General features: G+C 37.5%; 2 protein-coding genes across 3 annotated transcripts in view; one reads left to right on the top strand and one right to left on the bottom strand.

The window, feature by feature from the left end:
- Positions 1-4,524: 4,524 nt before the first annotated feature.
- Positions 4,525-10,858, bottom strand: socs6a (suppressor of cytokine signaling 6a). The gene is made up of 2 exons (XM_084102673.1): positions 10,479-10,858; positions 4,525-9,126 (listed from the first exon to the last, which is right to left on the bottom strand). The coding sequence occupies exon 2, from the start codon at positions 9,007-9,009 to the stop codon at positions 7,435-7,437; it is 1,575 nt and encodes a 524-aa protein (XP_083958799.1). The 5' UTR covers positions 9,010-9,126; positions 10,479-10,858; the 3' UTR covers positions 4,525-7,434.
- Positions 10,859-18,199: 7,341 nt separating this feature from the next.
- The window catches only part of rttn (rotatin), a 60,603-nt gene continuing 57,226 nt past the window's right edge, over positions 18,200-21,576 (top strand). For both annotated transcript variants that reach the window (XM_084103407.1, XM_084103406.1), the window contains exons 1-6: positions 18,200-18,336; positions 18,810-18,997; positions 19,245-19,440; positions 19,667-19,744; positions 20,983-21,073; positions 21,166-21,280. In XM_084103407.1, coding sequence (XP_083959533.1) covers positions 18,306-18,336; positions 18,810-18,997; positions 19,245-19,440; positions 19,667-19,744; positions 20,983-21,073; positions 21,166-21,280 — 699 coding nt within the window. In that variant the 5' untranslated portion in view covers positions 18,200-18,305. The remainder of the gene's footprint in view (positions 18,337-18,809; positions 18,998-19,244; positions 19,441-19,666; positions 19,745-20,982; positions 21,074-21,165; positions 21,281-21,576) is intronic.

Here is a 21,576-nt window from a genome sequence, read left to right as displayed (position 1 = left end):
ATCATCTGCTGTACAAGAAAGCATATAGTAAAGAGAAATAGTAAGCCACCTTTAGAACAGTAAACAAGTAAATGCACAGCATGTTAAACAGGGCAATGTCTGATGGTTCAGAACATCATTAATCAGAGCCGCATTGCTGGTAGAAAGATTGAGAGATTTGCAGATCATGTAAACGCTGGTGAGACAAAGCAGAAACGATGCAGAAAGGTAATACAGAGAAACACTGCCTAGAGGATTCACACACACTTTGTGGTGTGAAGGCTTTTGTTGGTTAAGTGTGTGACATGCTGATAAGGAATTGGTAGGGGCAAAAATTCTGAGGGATACAAGCAGGTGGGACCAAATTGTGAGCGATTAAAGGGTGTTGCAATTAAAGCACAAAGCAAATGGACACCTTAAATCAGAAGATTTTTGGTAGTGTTGTCATAAATTATGCATTTTCATTAATAGATGTGATTTTATGTAGTGCTATGATGAGAAATTAGAACAAACTTGATAGATGAACTTGAAGAACATGCTTTTAAAGGGATAGTTTACGCACAAATGAAAATCCTGTCATCATTTGCTCAGGTCGTTTCAAACCTGTTTGCCCTTGTGAAAAAGAATTACATTTTAGCATGCAGTTTTAAAAGGTGTATTGAAGAGTTTTATTATTACATATACTTTAAAAGAAATGTAATGGTTCCAGACTTGATCTTTAATTACAATTAAATAAAAATGTATTATAGTTTACATTTATACTAAATGTAAAATGTTTTTGCATTGCTTTAGTTATACAAGTTTCAACTCATTTTTTAAGTCAGTTTAATGTAATTTAAGTTGAAATGACATAAACATCCAAGTTGATTGTACTTAAAAATTTAAGGCAGATTTTTTTTTTTTTTTTTTTTTGTACAGTGTACTTGTCACCCTTTTCCATGCAATTACAATAAATATATATATATGATTTGTGTGCTATATTCCAAGTCTTCTGAACAGACTGAAAGAAAAAAAAAAGGTTTGGAACGACATGAGGGTGAGAAAATGATAAACGATCCTCAATACTTAATTAATTTGTCACTACTACTAAATTGTTCACATTGATTTTATTAACTGCATTAACCATAATATTCACACAATGGGTAGTGTCAAATTATTTTTTGGTGTGACATGGAATTTCATATAGATTACGAGTGATTGCGCAATAAAAAACAGTCTTGGCTTCCATCAGTGGTGAGAAACCAACTCTTTGGATTGGTGCAAAGGGAACATATGCCAAAGATACCTGCTCCTGAGACGCTATCAGAGACTAACTTGACAAAGGAACACCTGCTAGGATTTTATCTTTCTCTTCTAACAGTATGGCTAGGATTTTAAAGGACCAATAGTGGGGTGCTCTTCCTTGAAGTATGGCTACAGAGTTCTCCCCAACCACTTCCTGATGGGCACCACCTGTTCTCTTTGCCACATGAGGATCTGCGGATCACTGGGGGAAGGGAATATTGTCACCATAACACTGCTGGAGCCTCCTCTCTCTCTTTATTCTCTGTCACCTGTTGTCCTTCAGGTACCAGATGTGACTGTTTGCGCAATAAAGGCCATATTCTAGGAGTCTATCTGGCGGGATTCCAGCTTGAATGACTTTAGTTTCTCATACTTAAAACGATAGTCATGCCAAAAATTGTTTACTCATGATGTTCAAAACCTTCATGCCTTTCTTTCTTTTGTGGAACACAAAAGAGAATATTTATGTCTGTGAGGTCCAATGTTGTTTTGAACCCCAGTGACTTTCACTGCATGTACAATAGCAGTTGAAACAAGAAGCGAGCCTTATAGAGACTTGAGACTCTTTTGATAAGCAATCAAGCACCTAGCAACCACCCAGAACATCCTAGCAACCATATATTAGCAACATTCTAAAAACAACTCACTTAGCAACCACATAACAACGTCCTAGGATTGTGGTGGCGACTTTTGCTAGCTACACTTTTTTTTCATTAAATGTAGTTTCTTTTAGTCTTTCACAAAATTATCTTTCTGAAATTATTTTTAGGGGGCATTCAAAATGGGGCATTTTGTGCAGATATTGAATGCAAATGTCAATCTGTATCCTAATTATCGGAATATATTGGCTTCATGTGAGTTATTGATGATAGATTTCTTTTTAATATTTAATTGATCATGCTCACTTTTTTTTCGCATTTAGGTTGACTTCACCTTTAATGCTTACTGACATTATATCACATTGAATAACACTAATACATCAATTCACACTTTTGTAATGAGCCAATCTCAAAATATTTTTTCTCCATTTTTTTAATATAATGTTGTGATTCCTAAATTCAATTGTAGTATTTAAAGTTCCCCTGTAGTCAATAATAATGTTATACCTTAAAACTCATATTTGATCACCAAAATGACACATAAAAAAAAAATCCTTGAAAAAAAAATTACTTCATGCCTTAAAATAGCTTGAATACACCCTTGCCTCATTTAGTATACATGGTTCTATGAATATGCAAATTAGCCCCGCCTCCACTCACACCAGCTCCGAGATCCACTCATTGTCAAATAATGCATCGACGTGATTGGTTACAAGGTAGTTTGTGACGTCAGAAACACCAGCGATTTCAAACCATGTTTTTGAGACTTTCTTTAGTTCACTGCAGTTTTAATGAAAAAATACTCAGCAATGGTGTTGACTTATGAATTTGCACATGGTTTGTCTTAAAGCATATTAAAATACCACAAAGACATATAAACAACATTAAAACCTTGATTTTCACCACATGGGGACTTTGAAATAATTGATTTATTTTAATGAAAATAGTAGCCTATAGAATTTTAATATGATTTAATATTTATCAGTTATTGGCCATAACAAAGAACTGGCCAAAAATAATTGTTAAGTACTTGTAATACATACACCCCATTATCTACAGAGCCTAAAGGAACATGGGATGAGATGGGAAGAAAAAATATGTCAATGCTTTTGCATTTGCTGCGAAATGTTTGCGTTCCCCTGAAAAAATTGCGTTCAATTGCAAAGAACGCTGAAGTTTCTTGGGGGACCGGAAAGAAGGCAAAAGCTTTGAAATATATTTTTCCTCGCATCACCATGACCATTAGGGGCTCCGCACATATCCATTTAAAAGCATCAATAGGCCTACAATAAAAACTGACAGAGACAAAATTAAACATTGAACAACAAACTGCCAGTAACCCAAAACCAAGCCATTGTCAACAAAAAAAAAATGGCATTAATTGATTAATTAATTATGCTCAGTAAATAAGTTATGAGTGCAGGTTACCCATAGCTTCAGTGGTGATTGATTAGACCTTTGGCATGGGATCACAGGCTGTTCTCAAAAGTGAACCTTTAGTTGGCTACCCCACAAATAAAAACATCTGATGCCAGCAGGCACTTTGGGTCTCATCATTATGCTTCAGACCAAAGTTCCTTCTGCCGTGTCATTTTAAAGCCATAGCTGTGTTCACTGGGTAATTTGAGTTGTCTTCATCATCCGCTGACAAATGGAACTTCATGCAGAGGACCAGATGGCAAGGCTAAGTCATAAATCTACAAAATAAGACATTTGATTGATGACTTACGGGATAAAGAAACACGCCCAGTAAAAAACAAACCGAACAGCGAATCTATTCTCTAATCGAAACTGACGTAACAACAGCAAATCTGGAGCGATTCAAATGTAATTTGGGTTTCTCAATAGTATAGCTAATGAACTCCAAGTCATGAATATTTTTTAGTTAAATCAGTTTTGGTACTCAGGATAAAAATTTACCCAACAGTATGTGAAACGCATATTAAACAGCGTTGAAGTTCTTACCTAAACAATGCGAGGATAACAGACGGAGGCTTTGAAAACACAGTATGACAGATCCATAATACCAACTGTATCCTGAAGCAGAATATGTAGCTGAATATCAAAACAAACCTACTCTTCTTTTCACACAGAAAGTTTGGCTCACTCGGTTTGGCACATTTAAAAGGGCGTGCTATTTCATGAGGGTGGCATCCTAGTGTGACAAGTTATCACCACCTTACCATGAATAAAACATCTTGCACCCAGAAAAAGAATAAATATGTGCCTGATCCACATTGAAGAACTAAGTATATTCTATATTTTTCATATATATCAGCAGATACAAACTTTTTATGCGTTTTGTCCGTTAAAACAGCGTTTTTTGAGGCCTGAAAACGCAAACTTTTGCAAACGGGTTTCATTTTGAAAACGTTAACCGTTACTGCCGCGCAACGCGAATTTGTGAAAACGTTGACGTCATGCATGTTACGTGTTCAGTCTATAGTGTTTCTTTACAAAGTGACATCTCCAACTATTGGCCTGGCATATATAACACAGCATTTTTAGTCGTTTTCGTGGATGTGTGTGAACGGGGATCGTTGTCATCTGTATGTGGAAATTAAAAAAAAAAAAAAAAAAAAAAAAAAAATGCAAAGGAAAACCATTCCCATTTTTAGTGCACTGTTGTTATGTAAACGTAAATGAAATATAGTACAGAATAAAGATTTGAATAAGTTTTTTTATTCATAATTTATACCAGCAGATACAAAAATGTTTTAACTGTATCCAAATGTGCAAGAAAACACTATTGGTACTTTCATTGATTCAAATGAACAAGAACTGACTTTGGGAAACTGACCATGTAAACTGGAGTGAGCAGACCCTTTTCAACAAAAAGGACTGAATTCAGAGCATTATCATCACCGATTAAAAACGTTGACTACAATTTTTGCATCTGACTTTCTCAAGACTATACCAAAGTCATTGTGAATACATAGGCCTATATCTAGGTGACATTCTATCTCCCCCATTTTGTAATTAAAAAGGCAATCATAATCGTAAAGCAGCACAAATGTGTATGACACATTAAAGAAATACATTTGTAAAATTGTACCAAGATGTTTAAGAAAGAGATATAAACAAAGATAAACTAATTTGTACTAAATACATCATGTAAACATTCACCTTCATTCGCAGCACAAGGACAACAGAACATGGATCAGAAAAATAGATATTTCAGTGAAGCTTGTTAAGTGCTCAACTGTCAACGGTTCAAAAACTTCAGTAATCCGAACAAGAGACATCTAACGACATACAGACAAGGTCATGAAAATGATATTGAACGTGGAGTCCCGGCAACTTTTTTTTTTTTTTTTTTTTGAAACACATGCTCACACACACTGAACATTTTCAGTGTTCATCTAATTATGCCACACATCTGGGAAAAACAAAAGAAATTCAATGTACATTGCGGTCAAACACTCAAGTTTCACATTTATTTTTTGCATTAGTCCACTTCCACATTCTTGGTAAATGCATTTTCAACGGATTGAAAATCTTGTGCCTTGCCTAAGACATTCCTCCTTTTGTTACTTACTCGTCCACACTCTCTCATTCTCAAACACGCACAATTTAGGTGATTCTTCTGACATCCAACAACAACAAAAAACCTTCATTTAATGGGAAAATGGCCGTTTTTGCCCATTCAAATACAGCAAGATTCAGCATTTAAAATAAGCTCCTTTCAGTTGTGTAAAGGAGCGATTCCCGTCTCAAACTGTTCCCTCATACGCATCACATAAAACATTTTTCGCTGAAGGAATGAACTCTATGGGTTGTTTTCACTAATAAATATTAAAACTGTTTATTTGACAGCTAACCGTCAAAGTCTTCCCAATGTGTCTCACGAATACTTTCCGCGGCATTGTTCACCAGTTTCTGTGAACGCCACTTGGCACTTAAAAAAAAAAAAAAAGGCCCTTAAAAGCCTTGGACCATATGTGGTGTGAAAACCACAAATAGAAAGATCTGGCTGATTCACACACATTCAATATGCCAGCTAAAGAGACATTTATAAGCTCCCGTTTGCCGATTATCCCAATCTAGTCCAAAGCCAACCGGTGTCGACTTGCATGAGGACAGTGCACATGCAAAACCATTTCATGTCAAATTTATCCCAGCATTTAAGTAATGCACATAAACCACTAACTCTCACAAAATATGAGCTTCCGATGACTGACGATTTCTCCTATGTGAAGCCCTATTAAAGGCCTCTTTAAAGGATAGATGAGCAACACATAATTCCCTTTCAGGTGACAGGAAAGAGGATAGGTGGTGTGGGGAAAACAATGCACAACAGATGAATTCTCAAATATCTGAATGCAACATTTTTGGTTTGAAGCAGTGTTTATGGAATATTGACAGGCTGACATGCTGCTATTATGGAGGGCAGACGGTGAGGAAAGCCTGCTGTCGGTTCTGCGAGGGGGAAAAATCTCCCATAATCACTCAAGAACTTATGAATGCATAATTCCTTTGGGATATTTGCAGATTAATTGAATGTTTGGTTATGGTTCAAGTGTAAACAAGCCATTTAAGGTGAAATGTTTCTATAAAACTGTGCTTTTGGGTTTGGTAGGTTGTTGCGAACAATTCTTGGCATTGTTTTCTTCTCTCAACCAGAGCTTCTACAACAACAACGACTGACGGCAATCATTCCAGCACTAGAATATGAAATACTTGAAATGCTGTTTAAAAAAAAAAAAAAAAAAAAAAAAAAAATGTTTGTGAACCATTACAAATCTTTACTTCATGTAAATGAGCCAAAAATGATTTAGACAGAACAGAATACTGTGTGAACCACACTATACAATATAAATAAAAAAAACTAAACTTTTGTTCTTACCTGCTCCCTTTTTGTATAACATCACAGATTCGTGGCATTCTGCATGTATTCTTCTATAACATTTGTTTTAGATGTGATTCACAGTCCTTTCTTTCTGGCCTTCTCATACCTGACTGACTGAATTTGTTGTTGCACAGATCTACAAAAGTCTAATGGACGAATAAATGATTTACTGTAAACCTCCAATAAATGTAGAATATTAATGCTAAATAAATTCTTTTTCTCTTACAAAAGTTGTCTGCTGATATTTGACGATAACTGTATTCCACTAAAATTCTGTCATCCAGCATATTCACAAATTTCATTAAAAGTACCGATTTGTAGAAGAAAAACTATCAAAACCTGACAAAAACGTGGCTGACATCATATTTCTAGAAAGGAGCAAGTTCCTTTTAAAGGTGCAATCGCATTTACCATTGTTCGGCAAATTTTTGCAGGCGAAATCCAAGCTTTGATGTTAGTATTAGCATTACTGCAGTCAATATGAATATGTGTATTAGGGATGGCATCAAAAATCCTGACTGGTTTTTGGACATCACTCTGAAAAGCCTTGCGAAACATAAAACACTGAATCTGAGCAACAACAAATTTACTATTCATTTCTGTGGGAAGATCGGATAATCAACTTATGCAACTGATCACTTGACCTCCATACATGTAAACTGTTTTAAGAATGTGTCACTCAACAAAAAGTGCAATTTACTACCATATCCCACTACAGTCCGTTCAGTAGTGCTTCTCCTGCAAATAATCTTTCATTTTGTTTGGTAAAGGCAGTTTTTGAATCAGATCTATCCGTGTGTACTGTCGAATGACGAAGCGACAAAGATATTGCAGCGAACGGACTTGCATGAACCGCGAGACAGGATTGGTCAACCGAACGGGGTAAGTGGCGGACCCCGGCAGACGGGATCTGGAGTAACAGAAAGCGCCATTTTCTGAGTCTTTTATAGAGTGCTCGATGAGATCTACAATAGAAGTGTGACCTTCTACGTCAGGCTGCTCATAAAAGCTAAATCTGCCATTCGAGTGTTCGATCCTGGTGTGAAGCGTCTTTCCCTGTGACCGAAAGCTCAAACTGAGGAGATAGCGATCGTCTGAACTGTCCCTCACCAAAAAAGAGCCATCTGGAAGGTTGATGAGCTTCTCCTCTGCCTCCCATCGAGTTATAGGTCCCCAGTACCAACCCTGCTTGGCCAGTTTTTTAAGTTCCTCCGTAAGGCTTGTTACAACCATGGGTCCGCTGGTTTGGAAAGAATCGTACACCCTGCTAACACCAGGAGCGGAATTGGGGTCAAAGTTCAGGTGATGCCTCACTCTCTCGACAACATGAGAGTCTGCACCACTGAACCCAGAGAGGGTTCTTGGAATATCGTTGGCGGAAAGAGGTGACAGTGAGGGAGAAAATAAAGGTGTGTCTGCTCTGGAATTGGACAGGACCATTGACGGAGTACCAGGAAGGTGTCCGTTCACCGCCTGCTCCATGAGAATGTCTGGCGGCACGAGATTGTGGTCATCCGGGCACTGGTCCACGTGCGAGTCAGATTCGACCTGATCGACCACTTCCATTGGCGAGGGGCCATCCAAGCAGAAGGATTGGGACGAATTTGGGTACATTCCCTCATCTAAAGGCATTGTGTACTGGATGTAGTCCTGAGGTGTGAGTCCAATAGGCACGTGATCCTCAATGTTCAAATGCAAGCTACCACTCTGAGTCTCCATGTCCTTCAGAGACTGGCTCTGATCCTGGAACAGACCTTCTATTTGGATGTCATGGAACTCCTTTCTGATGCCATTGAGGGAGGGACTGGGGTTCGGGGAGTGGACCATAGCTTTGACTTTCACCTCCATCTTGATGCAAGCCTCCTCCGAGCTGACAGGCCGGAAAGGCCATGGAGAAGGGCTGTAATGGTGGCTTCGGAGGGACGAGGATCTTAAGGGACGCTGGGCTTTGACTTCATTGAAGCTTATCGGGACTGACGAGGAAGAGAACGTGTCATCATCATCTCCAGAGCCTACCGCAGTGGAACCTCCTTTGACTTTCGCTTTCTGTTTGGTAGACAGTCTCCTCTTTAGAGTGCCCATAAGACTCTCGCTCTTTGATCGGTTCTTATGACCCTTCTCATCCTCCCCATTAAGATCACAACCTACCAGCCCTTTAGTGTAACAGCCTCCAAAGAGAGAGTCATCCTTGGCAAACTCAGCTGCTAAAGACGGCTGCTGGAGCATGACGAAATCCCCATCTTCTTTGCCCTTTATGTTCAGTGACTTTCTGATCGTCTTCAGACTGATCTTCTTCATCCTTGTACACCCCAGGTGAGGGCATGGGATGGTCTTATCTGCTGACCGATGAAGGCTAACCTAGTCCGGCCATGTGACTTGGGAACGTCAATCATGTGAACGCCAAGCCTTTGTCATCTGCAAAAGATGAGATAAAAAAAAACAATATGAAAAAGTGATCTAACCACTAAACATGAAGAGTACTCAATTTTTTTTATCATGACATTTAAAGTCATCTGTGAAAGTGGTTGACCCATAAATGCCTCTTTTTTTTTTTCAGTTTGACCGATAAGTGTCGTAAACGGGACTTTTATTTTGACAGTGCTGAGAACCCAGCACCAAAGCGCAGATACATGACATGAGCACCCATTTTAAGTCTTCATTAGTTTTCGCTCGTTGTTTAAGAGTTCTGTATAATACAAAGGCAAACTCTATAACCATTTAATATAGCCTACCTTTGAGTTTGACATTCAGAAAATTCGCATTTATATCGAAACAGAATCATTTCCATTCCATGGACGAGAATCCATGAACCGCATTTTTAAAGGCTATTGTTTGCTTAGGTCTATTTTTATTATGACAATAATTGTATCCAACTAAACAAAATAATAGACGATTATTCAATTGCCAAAATAGTTGTTAGTGACAGCCCAAAATGAAAGAAGTGCATTAATATAGAGCAGTGATTAAACTGACTGGAACTACGGTCTTAATGCACACCTTCCAGCCAGTCAGAATCGAGTATTCAGACAGACCATGGTATTACCTATTATGTTTAGGCCTGATTTCACAGACAGGGCTTAGATTAAACCAAAATTAGGCTTTAGTTGAATTAGGACATTTAAGTAGCTTTAGGCTTTTATAAACATGCTTTAGAAAAAAAAAACATAACTGATGTGCATCTAGAGACAAAACAATGGCTCTGACATATTATTTTAAGATGTAAGTGCAAGTTGCTTTCAGAATAAGAAAGCTCAGGGAAAACAGGGGGAAATGTTATACTGTCAGATGTTTAATGTTTTACTTAAATTGTATTATGATCAAATCAACATGAGGGCTAGTCAGGCAGTTACAAATGATTTGTTTATATAAAACCATCAAATCAGTTTACACATTCTTCCCAACATTTAAAACCAGACATACTTATAATCATCCTTGATGTTCATCAAAATCAGCAGTTTACAGCAGATCTGACATAACGTTAGGCCTTTATCAACACACTTAACGTTAGCCTAAATGTTACAGCAGCATCTAACTCAATAACTATAGAGCAACATAGAACCATAAACTAAAAGGCTGAAGTTTAATAAATTATAAAAAAATAATAAAAAAAATACGTTTGAACAATCAAAAAAGTTAGGACTTGTCACGCAAAATAAACAGGCCTGGATTGAGCTGAATTAGCTAGCAGGCTACGGGACATTCATCGTGTCGGACACAAATAGAGAGTGCAAATATGCACGTACATTCAACAAATTACGTCCACTTACCACTTTAAACAGAGTTTAATCACCCTCTCTCGTTTCAGAAAGATGGATCTGGGTCGAACATGTCCGTAGACCTGACGACGAGGGTTGCATTTAGCATTAGCGCGCTAATAATAGACAGCTAGCTGCTAAGCTAATCCAGCAACAGCTCCCTCACTCGAACAAGAGCTGCTTTACTACATTAAAACCCACTACTCGTGGTCTGTCATCATCTCATGCACGTAAGGAGCCGAGGCTGTTTTCTCCTCATCTGTATTTGCCAGTTTGATGAGAGAAACATTCCTTTAATTTTTCAAGACAGCTCCATTTCTTTTTTCCCCTTTTTGTGCTAGCTAGCCACTTTGGCTACAGCCTGTTCCTCTCCCTCTTCCTTTGTTGACTGTTGCATTATGGGAAAAGACTCTGAAAGGATAACAAGAGGGAGGAGGGTGTCTGCTGGTCCACTTCTCTATATAGATCAGTGGTCTGGACTAAGATTTATTTATTTGCTGATTGTGAAATAACCAACATAAACACGTAAATCACATTTGTTGTGCAACAAACTATGATTTTTACAACGTTTGACACTTTGAATTGGCTATGCAGCAGATTATTACTTTATATTCAAGTGCTTATTGTATTATATCTTAATTGTGATATTATATAATATGTGAAATATGCAGGGGAAGAGTGTCAGGGTTGTGCTGTAACACAAGGTCAGTTTAACAAGTCAGAAAATAACTATAGTGATGTCATCAATATCATACAATCACCTGGCATGCGACTGTGAGCAATTGTACATTTTATGACCAAAAAAAAGGACAGTATTTACTATCAAGATTATTGTTGTGCCTTGCAATTGTATTATAGATGCAATTATTTGACTTACATAATATAAGCTGTTTCTCTAGTTTAATTTGATGCTGTGCATTCATGCTAACTTCAAACCCACATGCTACAGTATAACAGTTAGCTATGTTATGGCTGTTTGGGGTGGGGATAGTTTTAACAGTTCATTAAAAATGTTACAACCAACCTCTTATAATGATTCCAATGAGTCCAGTTATCAATCACACTCTTTTAAAGCAAAGTCACGTGAGTTTTTTTGTTGCGCATCTGGGGATTTATGTGGTAAATGTGTTTTCATCTTGGTTTACGCATGTCGTCTTATCAGATAAAAAACATCCGGCTCATTTGAGCGCATCCTTTTTTGTGTGCACATTTTCAGAATTACGTGTGAGATAGATTGTAACAACTAAACTCAATCTGTGGTTGTAGTACTAGTCCTAGTGAGTTTTATTTTGTAGTTGACAAATGTGGCTACAGTGTATCAAAGTTTGAGAGATCTTGCACAAACAACCATTGATCTTTTTGTCTGTCTTTCTGTCTGTCCATCCATCCATCCATCTAGCTAGCTAGCTAGCTGTCTATTTATTTAATGTGAAATAGCCAACTTAATGTAAATTTACATTTGTTGTGCATCAAACCATCACATAATAATATAATTGACTTAGTTTGACACTTTGAATGGGCTATGCAGCAGATTATTTATTACCTATATTCAAGTATTTATTAAACTGTGTATCCATCATTTATGTATTATATCAAATATGCTATAAAGAGTGTCAGTATTTGATTGTTTGTTCGTTTTACACATCTGCAAATTTGAAAAAAGTCGACAACATAGTTCACAGAAGAAGAATCACAGAATCTTATTCAAATTAAGATCTAATCACATACTAAATGGTGTTAACCATCAACACTATTAACACTGTTATATAATATTATGGGAGTGAATTATTTGGGAAATTCTGAAATTCATGTGAATTCACGTTTCACTCAAATTGTAATGCTAATAATAATATTTTTTTTAATATGGAAAACAGAATCATTTTCATTGAATTATTCACTGCATTTATTTAACAGTAGTGTTGTGTTATGTTCTGAGGGTAGGTTTTAAAAACACATACACAATCAGATTAAGTGTTTGACCATTTTAATATTATTATTTGTATCATTTATTTAGCCTATATTTATGAATATTTTGTCAGATAGCTATTTCTTTTTCTAAATGCTGCAATGTTATTAGAGACAAAGCATGAACTTTAAGTAATTCATTGGTGGCCTAATTAGTGTCAGTATTGTTTTAAAGTGGGTAATTGTGTTTACTGCTGTTGGGCTAATTTGAGCCTCACGCTCTGAGATGTGTTTTTTCCCCTCCCTTTAAGTTAACCTGTCAAGTTAATAAAATGCCTTGGTGAACCTGCTGGAGCTCTTTATGCAGAGACAGCCTCAGCAAAGAGTCTAATTCATGCCCCTATTAAGGCTTATCAAGCTGAACCACATTATATCCAGAGAGGAGGAGAGAACATGTTTCGTTAAAAGAGCACAGTCGTGCTTATAAAGTGGTTTTAGAAGACGAATCCGGATCTTTGTATAAAAACAGATTGTTTGTATGCACATTGCATGCTTTCTATGTTTTTCAAAAGCAGGAGATTATCATGTGTCATATCCTATATGATTTTTCCCTATTTTGTATGAAAGCTGCATGAGCCAGAAATGATTTGCTCAATATGTCTGTAGCATCTCTCACATTGATTTAGTCCTTCAGCTTGACTGTTTTCGCTGGGGGGGTGGTTGTCAGAGGTCCCTCGGTGCCCACCCTAATATCTTCAACACTTGCAGTGGAGCGGAAGACGTGTATTACAGACATGTCAGACAGTGATGGTACCAGTGGGACCACTTGGGTTTTTGTTGTCTGAGATTACTTGGCTCTTGCACTCCGGTCCGAGGTCATTTATTGGATTGATCATGTTTACCTCTTTAGCGTATGCCTTCTTACTTTCCTTTCAAGTCAACAAGTGCATGCTCCGGATGCATTAGCATGCAGGAAAGGCGATCCGTGAGCTAGTCCTTCAAAACCTCTGCTCGCTCCACATGGAGAGTCCTTAAAGTGTCTGAGAGAGTTTGCATTAATTGCACCTGAAACAGCTGGAGCCTCACAGAATGTAATGAGTCAGCTATAGTACGACTCGAGCTGAATGCAATCACCATGTGCTCAAAAACCAAAAAAAACACCATCGCTATTTAATTTAACCTACTTTAGCTTGTAAAACATGTTTTGCTCATTGTCTTTAAACTGAGTCTATCCTTTTTGGGTCGTTTGGGTGTTAATGTGCTTTGAAGAAGTCTGAGGATTGTGTCGGGAATGAACTCTTTGAATAAGCGTGCTTATAATAATGATGGCCTGGTTGTGAAATGTTAAAGTATGATGTGCTGGAGGCATGAGTCGTTTATGTAACTTTGACATGCACTTTCTGTTTTTACTTCAGCCTTTTTTTTTTTTCAGCTTTATTGACCCACTTCATCGACATCAAACTAGAAATGTTTGTGTTTTTACATTCATGTTATGCTGGATATTATTTAGGATCATTAAAATAGCCTTTAATTGAAATTATTTAGGCCTATGTGCGTCCATCATGTCGGAAAGACTGTATTCATGTATCATAAGCTATGTTCCATCCACAAGATTTTTATGTGCATTTTGGGATATCGGATAAAAAAAAAATATTGGATGGCCACACCAAGACGCAGATAAAGACCGATTTCATTGCATAGCATCTGAAATGTTGTTTTGGTCATTCTGAAAATGCCTTAGCCAAAGGCTGTTGTCAAAGTGGTTTGGTACAATTACCTCCTAGAACTGTCTTACACGACTGCATTCCTAAACAGCAGCCATCCGTACAACTGATGTACGCCCAACTGCTAGAGAATACCCATAATGCACTGTGAGAGTGAATGAATTCCCACGTCTGACCAGTAGATGGCGCCGGCAGCTGAATCATCCACCCAACTGTTTTACAAACCTCTGGTCCAATCAGGCGGTCAGGGTTTCATATTATTTTGAAGGTACCCCCGGGAGCCGCCATTGGCTAACAAGCCTTCACCTGCTGTTAGCATCCCATTGACTCCCATTCATTTTCGCGTCACTTTGACAGCGAATAACTTTACATCTGAGGCGTTTAAAGACTCCATTTGTCCATTGTTTATTTCTAAAGAAACACGACAATGTATAAAAGGCTCCATTACCTTGTATCTTACGTTATGGCCCCGTAGAAGCAGTTTTTGTAAAAGTAGGCTAACGATTGCGTCATAACCACGCGACTCTCTGGAAATTACCGTAGAGACAGGAAGAGAAGCTCGCAATCAATCGGGGGGACGTGGAGGCATAAAGTCCGATAAAGTAAAGGGAGAAGCCCATAGAGAGTCATGACGTTGCTCCTGCTCCTAGCTCATGGACAGCTCCTACTCACACTCTCCGTCTCTGCGAGATTCGGAAGGGAATGGTTCCGATTTCGCTTGGCACGGCTACTAGAAAACTTACAACTGTCAGGCAGGCTGCTCACGTCACATCCACGTCGTCAAGCTCAGTTTGAGTCTGCGCAGTACGCTCGGCAATCAGGAAGTGACTGCTTCTAATGTGCTTCAACTTCTCTCCGTTGAAACCTATGGGGTCGCTGTGTCCAGTTTATATACTGTCTATGGGTCCAATGTGGGTACAGCGTAATATCATACAGGGATAAATTACTTTAAATCGATTATTATATTGTTTAATTAAGGTTTATACATGACAGAGTTAAAGATGAATATTTTAATTTTATTACTGGAGCTGCCAGTTTGCTAAGTTTCAAACGATTATTAAACAGCAAGCACAAACTATGCAAAATTAAGGCACACTCAGTGTCCGAACTGAGTCTCGTTTTCATTCACTCCCTCAAGTGAATTATATTAGTAGAGTAAAGTAGGGAATAGTGAATAAGAGCGATTTCGAACACAGCCAATGTTTTCCAATTGTTTCTTTAAAACGGGTCACTGAATTGCAAAGGCCGCCTCTGAGGGGGAAGTTAAAATCATCATGAAATAAAAAATTACAATTCTTGTTTTTTTTAATGGAATTTTGCAGTATTTATTATAAATGATTTATCCGTGCACATCATTATTTAGGCCTATTTATTTTTTAATTTATGTCCCCTCACAATCTTTAATCGAAATAACTTCCCCTCCCACTTAAAGCAGCATCTCTTCTCTGATGATGTGTTTACTGACACGAGGGCGGGACAACCTGTCACTCACATGACATCACAGCAATGGCAAACCACAATGATCCAATTCCCGATGGAGAAGACCTGCCCTACATTTTTTCTTGTTCCAGAAGCCGTTTCACTCAGATATAGGTTACAATATGGAAGAAAAGACTAGGCTATCATAAACTCTGTTACATGTCGACTTTAAAAAAGAAAAATACAAAATGAAAGCTTAAACTTTTGAGCCCTTTAGGGTATTTCGATTTTAATGTTTTGACACATTTAAAAAATAATGATGTGTACAGATAAATTATTTATAATAAACACTCCAATATCCCATAAAAAAATAATAATTGTACATTTTTATTTCTTGACTTTAACAAAGCAAAAAAAAAAAAAAAAAAACTGTCATAGGCAGCCCACAGTGTTTCAAAATAACCAAATCAAAGTTTCTGGTCTTTGCGATATCAAATGTGTTTGGGTTATGTTCCATATTGGACTCTTAGTGCGGAATATTCATGATGAGCCCGGGCAGGAGCACGAGTGCAAGCCAGGGCGATAGATTTGGTTCATCAGCCAAGCACTTTATCTCACAGTGGGAGAAGACGCAGAGCGATCCTCTCCGTAATCACAGGTTCGCATATCCGAAAGAGACAGCCATGCGGAAAATAAAACAGGGAAATCAGTCCAAAGGTCTCCAGGTCAGGGATGTGCTGAGAGTCATATCAACCGGTCAGACTGCTCAGGGAGGAGACCGCAGCACTGTGGTATTTTAGACAAATAGAGTGATTTAGACAGTGAAGCTTCGGTGTACCAGAGGAGTTGATGAATCATACAGAACCCAGGACACATTCATCTGAAGGTGCAGTCTGTTTCCTCAGGCTGGAATGCTTTGAATGACTGATCTCAGATCCAGACTGATTACCAGCAGGGTCTATCACAGTGAGCACATGGTGAACATTTAGGTGTTTAAACCATATTTCATCCGCCACATACAGGCCTTTAGTTCTGATATAAAGATGGATGGAAGAGGGGAGAAAACTCATCCAGTGCTATCCTGAAGACCTGTCTATGAAATCAACTGAAATTGTTTTATAATCAATCTTTTGTGGATTGTAGGCTCATCAGACTGTAGAAAGTGCTGAACGGTTTGATTCAAGATTATTAATAAAGAAAAACAGATACACAGAACGTCAGTTTCAGTTTATTATATAATAAAGGATGACACTGGAAATGTTTGTAAGGACAACATAATAACAAACATGGCATAACAAATAAGTGAATTAGGCTAAATAGATTAAAATAACAGATAGCCTACAGTAAAGGGCTCAAAAGTTTAAGCTTTCATTTTGTATTTTTCTTTTTTAAAGTCGACATGTAACAAGTTTATGAGAGCCTTTCTTCCCTATTGTGATGTATATCCAAGTGAAACGGCTTCTGGTACAAGAAAAAAATGTAGGACGGGACTTCATTTTGTCCATCTGGAATGTCCATTTTGTCCATTTTCAAATGATAAAACTGTGTTTATTTTCAGGTTCAAATTAGATGTTTTAACAATATAGCCTTCAGTGTGACTTGTTTTGACCCCAACACATGAAGTTTTTAATTTTCTGGTAGTTTTCTGGTAAAAACTAGCAATGTCTTGCACTCCTTATCTTTCCTGAGCATGTCCTTTTGACGTATATTAGGCCTATGTTTTAAATCTACATAGATCAAGATAAATGCTCTGCCTGTTATGTAACTGCCCGTGTCTATTATTTGTAAAAAAAAAAAAAAAAAGAAAAAACCCCTGAAAAATATTTGTGCTGGATATCTTGGTCTGTATTACTAAATTCACAGCTTTTAAAAATCAGATGAAACACACTGTCTCCTGTCACCTACTGCTTATATTATAAGACCATTTTAAGTAATAAAAAGGTGCCTGCAGAGCCATCTTTCAAAATCCTTTAATTATCACTTTTGTAGGATCCCACTGTGTTAGCCTATCACCAACCAGAGTGTGAAAATGTTAGTCACCGACTCACCAAATAAATATGACCTGCAAAATCATTCTACACATTTAGAGCACGCTTTATATAGGCCTATCCACTATTTCTAATGTTTGGTAAAATGTGAATTTGCTAGGAAGAAAGTTGGGGGAATGTGCAATGATGCCTCGTGTTTGGAAAATAAAACAGATCACTGTACTTATCCCACTGTATTAAATAAGATTATTTTTCTTGTGTGTACACAGTGTAGTTGATAAAGGTATCAGTGTTGCAATAAACAGTGACATTTCTAGCTGGTGAAAAGAGTCACAGTACAAATGCCACCTAAGAAATCAATTAAATACACCTCCTAGTCCTCTAAAATATGTTCCTCGTCGTAGCTAGATCAACATGAGAGACTGCATGAAGATTATTTAGTAATCTATAAAAATTTAAAAGGTAAAGCATGGTAGGCTACTATGGCAAATTTTACAGAAGCTTTACAATACTTTTCACAAGGGGACATTCAGATAAATTATATACAGAATACAATTATTGATGTGCTTATTTATTTTGCAAACATATCTTTGTTTCAAGCAGTTGTGAAGTTTGAGCATACTCAGTTTAGCACAGCATCTCACTGACATAAACCGGAAGTGCCTGACAGTGGCGCGCTAGTTGAAAACAGACCCGCGCTGCTGCCAGCGATGATGACGAGGATGTGACGTTTAAGTTAACAGAAAACCGCCGTTGCTCACAGTAAATGTTGTCCTTTTTGTTTTCCACCTGTGAGATAAACTATGGAGTTATCATCACTCATAAAGAAAATCGGTAAGACGCTTAGTACAACAGACAGACGACTTTCGGAAGTTAAACAACAAACAGCTGATTTTGAAGTAGCTTGATAAGCTAAACAAGTGAAGCTATATGTTTTGATCAGTTATTTGGGGTAAACGTGTGCATAATTATCCATCGTGTTAATATTGTTGTCGTATCTCGCAAAAACGTCATGCTTTAGTTTGTTGAAGTCATATAAAGGCTAATGTGATGTTGCGCGTGCATTTTGATAGCTTTGTTATGAGCTCGCGAATAATCTGTCAAACTTCTTTTTGTTGTTTAGTTTATGAAAATAAAATCTAACTACACTTTTTTGTAACTTGAATAGTGTTTTATCTGCAATCTGTGTGTTGTGGCATTATGCAAATGCATGTCAACTGAGATATTGCTACGTTGATGCTTTGCATATAATTCGTTGCATTACATGATACTGTATTATTTATACATCATTGTTTTTTCTCCATAAGGACACTCCTTAGTGGAAATCAGAGTTCGGGCTCTTAAAAATATCAGAAGTAAACTGGATCATGATCTCATCGCTGTTCCTGATCTGGTCCAGGAAAAGATGCTGTTTGTTTTCCTTCTGGAATGGTTTAATTTTCCAGAAGTACCCATGCAGGAGGAAGTTCTGGACTTGATCAGCATGCTGTCCAAGGTAGATAATGTTCAGAATGTACGTAAAATGACTCGAGTGTCTTTATATTGTCAGGCTGTGTTTAGTGAAATGACAGGAAGTGATGTTTTAATGGGCCTATTGCAGTGGCACTATTCATTACCAATCAGCTCGGGAGGAAATAAAGTACAAGGGGATGTCAGTATCCACACAAAGAACCAGGCAGATTATTCTACGCGATGGCATGTTTTGAGTAGTATCTAATTTTAGTTTCCCTGTCATGTCAAAGCACCCAACCGGAGCCCAAATGCTACGAGAGGTAGGGGCTGTCGAATTCCTAACACAGCTCTCGCCTAATGTGGATCTTCGTCTCCGAACAACCGTAGACGGCATCTTCGATCAGCTCTTCCACCTCCCAGAGGCCTTGCCTGGTTGTCCACCCACCACCTCCTACGAGCCGCACTCTGTTCCCGCGCTGCAGACAGGTATAAAAACATTACATCGATTTTATATCCGTCTGTTCTGCAGATTACTGTAGATATCGATGTCATTATAACCAATGTCAAGGTTGCCACGTGGTCCTTTTAAATAGCTGTCTGACTGCAGCTTCGGAATGAACATGAGTAGACTGTATGATTCAAAGCAGAGAAGAGCTTGAAAGTGCTGGTTTCTGCTGTGCTTTTCAACTACAGCTGCTTTTTCTGTTCTCAGAAGAGGACTCGTCGGCTAGGGGATATTTCCAGTGCAGTAAACCCAAGCAGACAGATGCTCCCACCCCCAGAGTATCATGTAGGTGACATCAACATCAAATTACTTTTTGTTTAACTAACTTTAACGGAGAGCTTAAACTCATTAAATCTTCACTGTAGAATTTATGTTAAATAATCTAAACACCGGTGAATTGTCAGGACTCGGGACCGGTAGTACAGATTTGTAGAATAATGTTGTAGCAATTTTGAGCAACTTATCTTTATGTCTGTCAAAAAGATATATATTTTAAAAATTATTTTACAATTTAATACAATTTAAAAACAGTTTTCTATATGAATATGTTTTAAAATGTAGTTTTTGTTGGAAAGGTTGAATTTTTAGGGGCCATTATAGTCTTCAGTTTCACATAATCCTTCAGAAATCATTTTAATATGCTGAATTGCTGCTCAAGAAATGTTAAAACATTTGTGCTGCTTAAAATTTTGTGGAAACTGATATAATTCATTTTTCAGGATTCTTTGAGTAGAATGTTCACAAGAACAGCATTTATTTGAAATACTTTTTTTGGTAACAATTTAAAAGGTGTTACTGTCAATTTTAATCAAGTTAACACACCCTTGCTGAAGAAGAAAACTACTAATTTCTTTAAAAAAATCTTATTGCCCCTCAACCTTTTGAAGTTTGAATGGTAGTATATTTTTAATAAAGCATTCTAGTTTTTCTAAAAAAAAACAGGAATTAATTTATAATTTTCAGGCATTCTAACTGATGCTTTTAAAAATATCAAATCATTTTCGCTATTCTGTCAAAACCTTATCTGTTATCTAGCCATACAACCCTGCTGACATATTTGTGTATGTTATTTTTATTTAAGAACCAGGCATAAAAACGCATGTGCATGATCGGCAAACATATTATTTCAACCAAAAATGTAAATTCTGTCATCGTTTACTTACCCTCATGTCGTTCCAAATCTGGATGACTTTCTTTCGTCTGTGCAACACAAAAGATGTTTTAAACAATGTTCATTGTTTTGTTCATTGAATTTGCAAAAAGCTCTATTCGTCCATACAATGAGGGTCAATGGGGTCCAATGTTGTTTGGACCTAAATGTTCTTCAAATTATTTTCTTTTGTGAAGAAAGAAAGTCATACAGGTTTTTACCAAGCCTGCACTATACCTGACAGTCTGATTGGGCAAGCAACAGTCACTTAGCCCAAAACTCTTTCAAACGGGCCCTGGAACATCCTTTTTGTTGAAATTTGGCATTTACACTTATTTAAGATCTTTATATCTTTTATTTCTTTACCCCGCAGTCAATACTTCTGTTAGATGCTTGAAGTTCTCAGTTTTTCCATGGCTGTCTTTGAACACAACAGATCGACATATCTTGTCATCAAATGAAAGGTATTTGTACCCTCTGCTTTGTGTAATTTTACCACTGTTACCACCATGTATGTCTTATTGCCAAAATGACCTGTTGCTTGTTCAATCTTTAGTTCCCTTAGAAGCGGCAACCACAACTTGGTCCGAACCACATGTGAGCTGCTTCGTGACGTCATCATGCAAGACTTCCCCGCTGAAATATTCCTGCAAAGGCCGAGTACAGTTCAAGTAAGATTTAAATTTAATTTCTGTCTTCAATCTGTCAGTTGTTTTAATCCCTGATGGGAGCTTCATAAGTTGAGTGACGGTGATGAAAGTGATATTGTGGGCTCCGTAATCCCCATTCCGTTCTATAATTGAATGCCACGGAATCTGATTGGTCCTACAATAGGTTCTAGTCCTGAAAGTATTGAAATGACAGCGGAAAATCATGTCTTATGTCTAGGACTGTACCGTGATGATTAGCTGGCAAGATGACACTAGCCATTTTAGTACTAGCGTTTAAAACCAAGTGACAAGCATTG

Source organism: Abramis brama (genome assembly GCF_963993115.1).
Source record: "Abramis brama genome assembly, chromosome: 24".
NCBI classification, from domain to species: domain Eukaryota; kingdom Metazoa; phylum Chordata; class Actinopteri; order Cypriniformes; family Leuciscidae; genus Abramis; species Abramis brama.
Note: the sequence above shows the minus strand (reverse complement) of the source record. Positions and strands in the feature narration are given on the sequence as shown.